This window comes from Rhinoraja longicauda, chromosome 28 (genome assembly GCF_053455715.1).
Source record: "Rhinoraja longicauda isolate Sanriku21f chromosome 28, sRhiLon1.1, whole genome shotgun sequence".
In the NCBI taxonomy this organism is placed as follows: Eukaryota; Metazoa; Chordata; class Chondrichthyes; order Rajiformes; family Arhynchobatidae; genus Rhinoraja; species Rhinoraja longicauda.
The window spans coordinates 12,080,372-12,091,704 of record NC_135980.1 but is presented as its reverse complement, the minus strand read 5'-3'; the positions used below and the strand labels follow the sequence as shown (position 1 = coordinate 12,091,704).

General features: G+C 43.4%; 1 protein-coding gene across 1 annotated transcript; it reads right to left on the bottom strand.

The window, feature by feature from the left end:
- Window positions 1-316: 316 nt before the first annotated feature.
- Window positions 317-10,008, bottom strand: LOC144607347 (procathepsin L-like). The gene is made up of 7 exons (XM_078424114.1): window positions 9,886-10,008; window positions 8,075-8,197; window positions 6,685-6,864; window positions 4,931-5,152; window positions 4,288-4,456; window positions 2,750-2,855; window positions 317-413 (listed from the first exon to the last, which is right to left on the bottom strand). Exons 1-7 carry the CDS (start codon window positions 10,006-10,008, stop codon window positions 317-319), a joined length of 1,020 nt encoding a protein of 339 aa, XP_078280240.1.
- Between the last annotated feature and the right edge of the window lie 1,325 nt (window positions 10,009-11,333).

The window sequence follows — 11,333 nt, the reverse complement described above, 5'->3', positions numbered from 1 at the left end:
GAACTTTTTGTTCTGTTGTTGAATCAATTAATTCATTCTCTCAAAAAAAATACAAACTGCAAGAAACAGATTCATGCACAGTCTCCTTTATTAATCACAAGAAGCATACAAACAAAATAGAAGCGAACATGAAGAAGGATTTGAAAAGTAACCAGCACAACTATATGCATTGATCCTCATGGAGTCGGGTTCATCTGACTTCTCGGATCAAATTCATCTTCATTACATAAGGATATACCAATGTGTTTCTCACAAAAGAGTTGCTAGACACACTACTATCTAAAATAATCACTCTTGCTATTGAAGTCTAAAATCTTCAGATTTCAGGATATGCAGCGCAATAGTTAATTCCACACATGTTCTTGCCTTTAATTATTCGCATGTAGCCATTCTCACCCCAGGATGTTCCCCAGCTGTGCAAGGAAAGAACAGTCATAAATGCTTGAATCAAGGCAACGCTCATTGAAACTGAAGACCATACATAATTTTGCAAGTTGTTCCTGCGACACATGCAATATTTTTTTTAATTTAGCCTGAATGGACTTCGTACGTTGATGCTGACAAATTGGTTGGGCCACTGTACTTCAGGGGATGTCCAGATACGTACGGATTTATAATTTGGAAGATTCAGTGGAATATAGAAAGGCATAAAATTACCAATATTGAAAATATAAAGTAATTGAGAGTGTGCTGAAAGTATTCAGCCTCTGTGGAGAGGGAAACAGTGTTGGTGCTTCCTAATGACAACCTTTCATTGACTATTACCCTGCCCACAGATGCCATTTGGCCTGTTGTGCATGCTCGTTATATTTTACTTTATGTCATATTTTTTTGTGCACAGATCAGTTTTAAGAGGATTCAATTCAGCCCAGAGCATTTTCTGCCGATAATCTAAGGACTGTTTATTCGATTCGCAGTGAAGATACCTCTCAAAACTTACAGCAGGACCTTGATTAGCTGGGCAATTTGGCTGAGGAATGGCTAATGGAATTTAATGCAGATAGGTATGAGGTGTTGCATTTGGGAAGTCAAACCAGGGCATGATCTTCATATTGAATGGCAAGGCCTTGGGGAATATTGTAGAGCCGAGGGATCTGGGAGAACAGTTACACAGTTCAATGAAAGTGGCATCACAAGTAAACAGGGCGGTAAAGAAGGATATTTGTACATTGGCCTTCGTCAGTCAAGGTATTGATGATAGAAGTTGGGATGTTATATTACAGCTTAGTTCAGTTCAGTTTATTTTAGAGATACAATGCAGAAACAGACCCTTTGGCCCACCGAATCCGTGCCGACCAGCGATCTGCGTACACTAACACTATCTGCAGACCAGGGGCAATTTACAATTTTTACTGCAGCCAAATTAACCTACAACCCAGTACGTCTTTGGAGTCTCGGAAGAAACCGGAGCTTCCAGGGGGAACCCATGCAGTCACGGGGAGAACGTACAAACTCCGTACAAACAGCATCTGTAGTCAGGATTGAACCCGGGTCTCTGGCGCTGTAAGGCAGCAGCTCTACCGCTGCACCACCGTGCTGCCCAGGACATTGATGAGGTCACATTTGGAGTACTGTGTTCAGTATTGGTCGCTCCGCTATTGAAAGGATGTCATTAAGCTAGAAAGAGTGCTGAGAAGATTTTGCCAGGACTCAAGGGCCTAAGCTACAGGGAGAGGTTGGGCAGGCAAGAGCTTTGCTCATTGAAGCACAAGAGGCTGAGTGGTAATCTTATAGAGGAGTATAAAGTCACGAGGGGAATAGATAGGGTGAATGCACAGTCTTTAGGGTAGGGAATTAAGAACCAGAAGACATGGGTTTAAGGTGCGAGGGGCAAAATTTAACAGGAACTTGAGGGGAACCTATTTCACAGACTATGAATGAGTTCCCAAAGGAGATAGTTGAGGCAGCTATTATCACAACATTTAAAAGGCATGTGGACAGCTACATGGATAGGAAAGGTTTAGGGGGATATGGGCCAAGCAGGCAAATGGAACCAGCCTGGATGGGGCATCTTGGTCAGCATGGATAAGTTGCGCCAATGGTTCAGTGCTCCATGACTCTATGACTGTTGTCCTTCAAAGGTTCATCTAATCAGACACTGCAGTGAGCTCTCATGTCAGGTAAAGACAGAACAGGGAGGTTATTCAAGGTGAAATCTTCAATTGGCAGATGGGCAGGACAATCCTCAGACGTGGAGGTGAGGTTGACCTAAGACAGCTAGAGGACCAGATCACACTTTCTAATGAGCCAAAGCAAGGGGAGGTGGCTCCATGTAAGGAAAATTCAAGTGAGACAAATGACATTTGCCAGATCAGACATTTTGTTGGAGAGTTTAAACAGCCTAGGAGCCAGAACACACACTCCCTTTTGTTGTTAAAGCTGCCCTAGGAAATAGAGGGGCAAGGTGGTCTGCTTTCGAAGTTATATTTTGTTCATTCATCTGCATTGCAGCATTCAATCACAATGGATATGATCCCCCAAATTCAACAATTTCAAGTCTCTACACCTTAATCCTGCCCTCATTGGGCGAACTAATGGCAGGCACTTGATACCAACATCTTTCTTATTAAAAAAAAGAAGCTGGACAGATAAAATTTAGAGTAACTCAGCGGATCAGACACCATCTCTGGAAAAAAAGGAACAAGTGACATTTCAGGTCGAGACAATACTTCAGACTCTTATATTCTTATACCATATCCAGGATTTAAAATCTTTCCATCCTAACAGATTACCTGCCGATATTATTTACCTGTTTTTAATAATCCAGTAGCTTTTTGTGTGCCTATCCATATACCCTATCAAGAGTACTGAATGGTTAATATGCTCTTGCTTGCAGTTACTGTTGTCATAGACACCTGAAAGACAGTCAAAAGTGTTGTGGATACAGACGATTCCAAACTCACATGACAAATTACATTCAAAAAATTATAAAATCAGAGCACAAGATATTGTATCATCTGTGATAATGTTCTTGGATCAGAGGATAAGTGTGGTGTCAATGCCCTTCAGTAAGAGAAATATAAGTGTTAATTATTATCCAAAGGGAGAGAGACTGCAAATTAGTGAAGTTCAGAGGGATCAAGGTGTTTTCGTGCATGAATCAGAAAATGTTAGCTGCCAGGTCGGGTGCATGGTGGCACAGCGGTAGAGTTGCTGCCTTACAGTGCTTACAGCCTCAGAGACCCGGGTTCGATCCTAACAATGGATCCTGTCTGTACGGAGTTTGTACGTTCTCCCCGTGACCGCGTGGGTTTTCTCCGAGATCTTCGGTTTCCTCCCACACTCCAAAGACGTACAGGTTTGTAGGTTAATTGGCTTGGTATAAAAGTAAAATTGGTCCTAGTGAGTGTAGGATAATGTTAATGTGCGGGGATCGTTAGTTGGTGCAGACTCAGTGGGCCAAAGGCCCTGTTTCTGCACTGTATCTCCAAACTAAACTAAAGGTCCTTGGAGCAGTTAAGAAACCAGAGGCATTTTGGCCAAAATATTGCAAAAGAGTTGGAGTTTAAAGATATTGACGTTTTGTAACAGTTGTAACAGTTAGGTAGGACTTGAATACTGTGCACAATTTTGGCTCCATTGGAAGTAGTCCAAGGGAGAATCACCAGCCTAATTTATGGGATGGGAGAGTTGTTCTATCAAGGGAACATTGAAAATTTGGGAATGTCATCTTGGAGTTGAGATTGAGGGGGTGACCTTGTACAAACATCTAAGAGTAGAGGTTTTTACGAGTGGGAGTGTCATAAACAAAAGGAAAATGTTACATGACAAGGGCCAGAATTTTAAAACTGAGGTGCAAAGATTTTTTTTCATTCAGTCGGGAGTGAATCTATGAAAATTCTCTGCCTCAGAGAGTGATGAAAGCAAAATAATAGGCAGATAGACAAATATTTTAAAGATTAAAGAATTGTGGGTTATGGGGAACTGGCAAAGAAGAGGAGTTAAGATCAACCATGATCATATTGAATGATTGGACATGCTTCAGGGGCCAAGAGGCCCTTTCCTGCTCCTATTTTCTTATATTTTGGCCCCTTGTAAACAGAAAGCTGAGGGTGTGCAGTCAAAGGGGGTAACTTTCAGTGACTTTCAAGGACTGAATGATTTCAAGGGATGAGGGAGAGGAGAGATGATTACAGGGCCTTTGAATGAGCAGTCAATGTTATACGGGAAGATTGATATTCTGAAAATGTTACATCCCCATTCTTTCTTCTACATGCCTTGTGTAGAATAATTGGGTAATGGGAGCTGAACCGCCATGACAGAATATAAGATCTGGTGTTTCTTTACCTGACTTATAAAACCTCCAGGAACTATGCGAAGAATGAATGAGAACAGAAATTGGTCCAACTGTTGCAACCATATGAGCCAATCGTTTGTCTTTATTGTTCTTAAACCTTTTAAATCCTTTAATTTTAATGACACTCTTTTCACTCTTGAATAAGCATTTATCATTTTTCTGTAATTGAAACAAAGAAATGTCTGTTTAACATATGACAAATAATAATTTCAATTAACTTAGACTTTCACATCCCATTAGACAAAAAAAAATATTTGTTGCGGATGGCTTCTAACAATTAGTCCCACAGTACAGGGAAGTAAAAACTCTCTGCTCAACAACATGCTGGAAGTGTCTTCATTGGAAGGATTATGTTCAAAGAATTAGCATTGTTTGAAAGGTATTCTAATTCTGTTATCACTCAGTGATAGTGAAGAACTGTGGAAAACTTGTCCTAGTTCTCAACACACTGTGGGAATAAAGGACATCCCAATTCCAAACTTTCAGAGTGGCTTCTGCTTATGATTTGGCACGAGAATCACCCGCTTCTGAAAAAAAAAATTGTTAAATTCATAGCAAGAATTTCAAAACTGAGATGATAATATCACCTACATTCAACTGCATGAAGAGGGGACAGTGAGACTTTGAGTGTACCTTTGATTGGTAGGGGTATGATCTACTGGACTGAATGCCATAATCACGTATGTATTTAAAGGCACGATATGGCAAGCCACCTCTGCAGCCATAGTTCTTAAATTTATCTGAACAATCAATAATATTTTGTTCACTCAGTTCCACGTATTGATTTTTCTTCTTGGCCAGTTGACCTTCCAGAGCCCCAACAGCAGAAAATGCATAGCAGGAACTACATCTTCCCTGAGGGGAAAAAAACTGGTGAATTAGCAATTGCCAAAAGGATGAAGCATTTTCCTCATACTTTATTACCTCAATTGAACATGAATAGCATAAACAAGTCCAAGGGGGCAACATGGCCTGTCTACTCTAGTGCCATCTGCCTGCGTTTGGCCCATATCCCTCTAACCCTGTCCTATCCATGTACTTGTCTAATTGTTTCTCAAACATTGCAATAGTCCCTGCCTCAGTTACCTCCGCTGGCAGCTCTTTTCATACACCCACCACCCTTTGTGTGAAAAAGTTACGTCTATTAAATCTTTCCCCCTTCACCTCTGGTTCTTGATTTCCCTACTCTGGGCCAGGGACTCTGGACCTCTACCCGATCCATTCCGCTCATGATTTTATACAGCTTTATTATATTTTATTTTCCCTGAAGCTTCTTCAATATTTTCAGATATCTAAAATGTTAGATCCAAACATGGACATTGGGAGGTTCTAATGACCCCTGAATTTATGCAACTGAATTTCTACAGTACACCCACACAAAAATAAACGCCATTGCAATAAATTTGGATTGACATTTTTCACCCAATTGCACGTTATCCTTCGCATCACCAGCACCTACTGGGTCATGAAAAATTGTTTCCTTGATATATCTTCTTCTAAGAATTTATCTGTATTGATCTATAGATAAACAGTGGTTGGCCATAGACATCCATGAGTCATACAGGTCCACCAGAATTCTCAGAGCCAAAGTTTAGTTTAGAGAGATACAGTGCGGATCCAGGCCCTTTGGCCCACCGAGTCTGCTCCGACCAGAGCTCCCCGCACACTAACACTATCCTACGCACACTGGAGACAATTAACAATTTTACTGAAACCAATTAACCTAAGAACCTGATCGGCTTTGGAGTGTGGGAGGAAACCGGAGTACCCAGAGAAAACCCATGCAGGTCTTGGGGAGAACATACAAACTCCGTACAGCCACAACCCTTAGTCAGAATCGAACACTGGTCTCTGGCGCTGTAAGGCAGCAGCTCTACCGTGCCGCCCCAAATTATTCAACAGAAATCAAACTATAGTGTTCCAACAAAGGAAGGAACAAAGGAGGACCCGGCATGGGGGGGGGGGGGCGCTGCCGTGAGGAGGGGGAAGAACAATGGACAATGGAGTACCCGGCGTGGGGGGGGGGGGGGCACTGCCGTGAGGAGGGGGAAGAACAATGGACAATGGAGGACCCGGCGTGGGGGGGGGGGGGGGGCACTGCCGTGAGGAGGGGGAAGAACAATGGACAATGGAGGACCCGGCATGGGGGGGATCGCCGTGAGGGAGGGGGAGGGGGGGAGAACAAACAGGACCTGGCGCGGATACTTTGTGACTTTGTAAGCGCCCCTTATGGGCTACTATTTGCATACCTTGGGTATGCAAGCAAAGAATTTCACTGTGACTTGTCAGACGTGACAATAAAGCGTTCTGTCATCTTCTACTGACTCCACTACAACTATTGTTTTGCACAAAATCATGAAGCAGACGTGGTGAGAAGAAGAAAGTACCTGATTCTTTACTTTTCTGACCAACCTATTTTGACGCCAGTCTATTATTGGGGGAAAAGCACCAACTTCATCATCTTCATCTGATTCTTCCAGTTCAACATCAAATAATCCCTCAATGGTGTGATTTGCAAATTCAGATATTTTCATGTCAGTGTACAACTGATCAAACTCCAAATACGTCTGGAAGAAATGATTGTTTAATTATTATTGCAAGGTTATTTCTCCAAATATAAAAAAAACAAAATCAATTTGTTCATGCAAGGGTCATTCACATCGTTCCATTAATTTCATAACTGGAAGACACATGTTTTTTTTAATGTAAGGGACCAAAGAAAGAGATGGATGGATCTTCCTGGATGTGCATTGGATAGAAAGGGGAAATGCCACTGGGGATAGAATCAAACTCTTGACAGCTGCGATCAAGAGGAATAAAATTACAAGCTATTCAAAGCAAGTCAGAGAGGAATAGAAACAATAGAAGCATTTTTTTTCATGATTAACTTCAAATCACCATGTTGCAGCAGCATCTATATACTAAGACTCTCGTTTGTTTGTTGTTTGTTCCTGAACTACAGCCAAAACGGTACACGATAGCTCAACAATTTTAGGCCCACTTTACTCACTGTTGTCAATTTGGTGCTAATGGAAAAAGTTTCATTGAAATTGGTGATTAAGTTATTCACATTTTAAAGTTTAAATCTATCTCCTCGGGAGGGAGGATAAAGGGGGTTGAGGGGAATGGAGTGGGGGGGAGGGGGTGGGGAGGGGGAGGGGAGGGGGAGAGGGAGGAGGAGGGGGATGGGGAGGGGGAGGGGGAGGGGGGGAGGCCAGGAGGGGGAGGGGGGGCAGGAGGGGGAGGGGGAGGGCGGGAGAGGGGAGGGGGGTGAGGGGGAGGGGAGAGGAGTGGGGGGAGGTGAAGAGGGGGAGATGAGGGGGGGGAAGTGAGGAGGGGGAAGTGAGGAGGGGGGAGGTGAGGGGGGGAGGTGAGGTGACGGAGGTATGAGGAGGGGATAGGGGAGGAGAAGGTGCTGTACCAATGCAGGAGAGGTTTGGGCCCAATGTGTCCACTTGGTCGAGTAAAAACTAAAGTAGAAACTAGAAGTAACAGGAAATATCCTAGTGAAACATCCTTCATTTTCCAGCAAAATAACAACATGCTGGATAAACTCAGCCGGCCAGGCAGCATCTGCAAAAGGAATGGACAGTCAAGGTTTGGAATCAGGTTCCTTCTGCAGACTCCAAATATATACACAGCAAGCAGTTGAAAAGAAGAACAGTGGAGGCGCTGAATTTAGTGCATCTTACATTTGGTACATTACTAGTGACCAAGGTATAGAAAATATTCTTATTTTCAAAGCAAGAAATCTAGGTATATGCATATATCACTCACCAGATCACCAAACTGATTCATGGCCATTTTATAAGAAGAGTTTCCCTGACTATACAGAACATTGTGAGCTTGAATGTGCCACAGGTTTTCCAGCCACACTGCTCGCCGAGCTTGATCTTCTTCCTACACAAGGCACATTGAGGTAAGGTTAATGTACAGTTAGTGATGCCTTGCTTTATAGACTGGTTTCAGAAACTGGTAAATGAATATGCTTACATAACTGTTCACTGTATTTTTTTGCTTATATATTATATTTATTATAATCCTCCTTGCTAAAAAAGATCGCAGCAGGTTAAGCAACATGTTTCAATACAAAAACAGGGATGCAATACTGCAGATTTATAAGGCACTGGTCAGACCACCTTTGGAGTACTGTGAGCAGTTCTGGGCCCTATATATGAGGAAGGATGTGCTGGCATTGGAGAGGGTCCAGAGGAAGTTTATGAGAATGATCCCAGGAATGATTGGTTTTTTTCATATTATATTTCAGATACAGTGCGGAAACAGGCCTTTTCGGCCCACCAAGTCCGCACCGCCCAGTGATCCCCGCACACTAACTTACACCCACTAGGGACAATTTTTACATTTACCCAGTCAATTAACCTACATACCTGTACGTCTTTGGAGTGTGGGAGGAAACCGAAGATCTCGGAGAAAACCCACGCAGGTCACGGGGAGAACGTACAAACTCCTTACAGTACAGCACCCGTAGTCAGGATCGAACCTGAGTCTCCGGCGCTGCATTCGCTGTAAAGCAGCAACTCTACCGCTGCGCTACCATGCCGCATATGATTAACATATGATGAGCATTTGAAGGCAATGGGCCTGCATTCGCTGGAGTTTAGAAGGTTGAGGGGGTGACCTCATTGAAACTTATCGAATAGTGAAAGGCCTGGATGGAGTGAACGTGGAGAGAAAGTTTCAACGAGTGGAAGAGCCTAGGACCAGAGGCCATAGCCTCAGAATAAAAGGAAGTACCTTTAGAAGGGAAATGAGAAGGAATTTCCTTATTCAGAGGATGGTGAATCTGTGGAATTCATTGACACAGACGGCTGTGGAGGCCAAGTCAATGGATATTTTTGTAAGGCGAAGATTGACAGATTCTTGAACAGTAAGGGTGCCAGGGGTTATGGGGGCAAAGGTAGGAGAATTGGGTTGAGAGGGAAAGATAGATCAGCATGTTTGAACGATGGAGTAGACTTGATGGGCCAAATGGCCTTATTCCGCTCCTAGAACATTTGAAGTTATGAACAGCTGGATTTCAAGCATCAGTGGGATGGGTGGTGGAGGTCTCTGATGCCTCACCAGGTCACGCCAGAACATTATGTGCAGGAAGGAACTGCAGCTGCTGGTTTAAACCAAAGATAGACACAATAAAGCTGGAGTAACCCAATGGGTCAGACAGCATCTCCAGAGAAAAGGAATAAGTGGCATTTCGGGTCGGGTCAGGTCTGAAGAAGGGTCTCGACCCTAAATGTCACCTATTCCTTTTCTCCAGTGATGCTGCCTGATCTGCTGAGTTACTGCACCTTTTTGTGTCACACCAGATCATTCCTATGACAACTAGTTGCTTTGCTCACATTACTATATTTTGAGCCTTACACATTTGACTTTAGAAGTAGCCAATAGCCACCGTTACCTGGTGTTAAATGACCTAAATTGCCATGGAAATGCTGCTCTTGAAATGGTGCAGTGTGATTTCTCCACGTGTACCTAAACAACATTAGCAGGCAGGTGGACAGCATGGAACAGAGAGAGCTCCCAACCACCCCGAAAATGCTTCATCAGAGTGGTCAGCCTGAATTTATTACCGTGTTAGAGTAGATCTTTCCATAACTCTGCTTCCATTCATCCCACTCCTCGTCTAGGAGTGGATCAGCCAGGCCTATGGACACGCCCATCAGAATGCATGCCACAAAGAGGAAAAGGTCCATGGGGAAGTCGTTACGGAAGAAATTAATGAAGTTGTTGTGAAGAGCTGGAGGAAATAAAATGAGATTTAAATGATGCAATGAGCAAGTCAACAAGCTCACTTTCCTCCCCCTATTTCAAAGGTTCCTTCTGTGAGAGTGTGACAAGGCTCTGTTGCCATTTTAGCACCTCCACCACCTTTGTTGCAGGCTAGAGGTGTTATTCATGGCCCTGTGACGATACATCCCAAACAGCTCCGTAACAGAGGATTCCCTGATTCACGGACTTTTCCCAGGGACATTCGGGGATGAAGGTCGAGTGCTGGTGGAAAGTCTCAAGACACTCTTTGGTCTGCCCGAACTTTGTTAAGCTCCGAGCAGAGCGAGATGTCCATCTTGGAATGTTGTTGGCTGGCCCGCTGCAGGCTGCAGGAGTACGTGATGAGGGACGCACTGAAGCTCGGTGCAGCCAACACCAAGGCTCTGTGGGGGAGGACCACAGTCTAGGGTCCTTCCGCTGATGGACATGGGGGGGCAGGGTGTGGTGGAGACGCCCCAATGTATGTATGGCCTTTAAGAATGGCAGTAGAATTTGTTTGCTCAGTACCTGTTTTGTATGTATTTTTTTACGTTGAATAAAGTTTATTTATGATTTTTTTTAAATGGACAGTACCCTCAGGAGTCCTGCCTTCCCTCTGAACAAAGGTTGTGCATCTTGGTGACAACCACAGGTTGAATGGACATGGATTAGCAGATATCGCAGAGAAGGTAAAAGTGCCACCTGTTCTTTCTGCTGGAAAGTAAGGTACACATTATCGCCTTCTTGTTATAAAATAGGAAGATTGTGATTGTCGCTGATTATTACTCACTTGTTTGTGGAGGAATACAATTCACTTCTACTGAACCTGCCTTGAAAATAGCTCTGAATTAATGAAATAAAAACAGCAATTTTATTGCATACACACCACATATAATTCTTGGCATTTCAATGTACCTGCTTCGGTTACAGTACAAACCCATTCATTTTGCATTAATTCATCCGCTCCATTGTGTATGTAACCTGTGTTGGTTTCCTTATTTCTTTTTGATGTAGAAAGGGGCCATTCAGCCCATCTGTTCTATGCCAGCTCACAGCTCACTAGGTGAACCGAGGACCAGAGGACAGAGGTTTAAAGTGAAGTGGAAAATATTTAATAGGAATCTGAGGGGTAACTTTTTCACACAAAGGGTGGTGGGTGTATTGAACAAGTTACCAGAGGAGGGAGTTGAGACAGGGACTACCCAACGTTTAAGAAACGGTTAGACAGCTACATGGATAGGACAGGTTTGGAGGGCTTGGGCCAAATGAA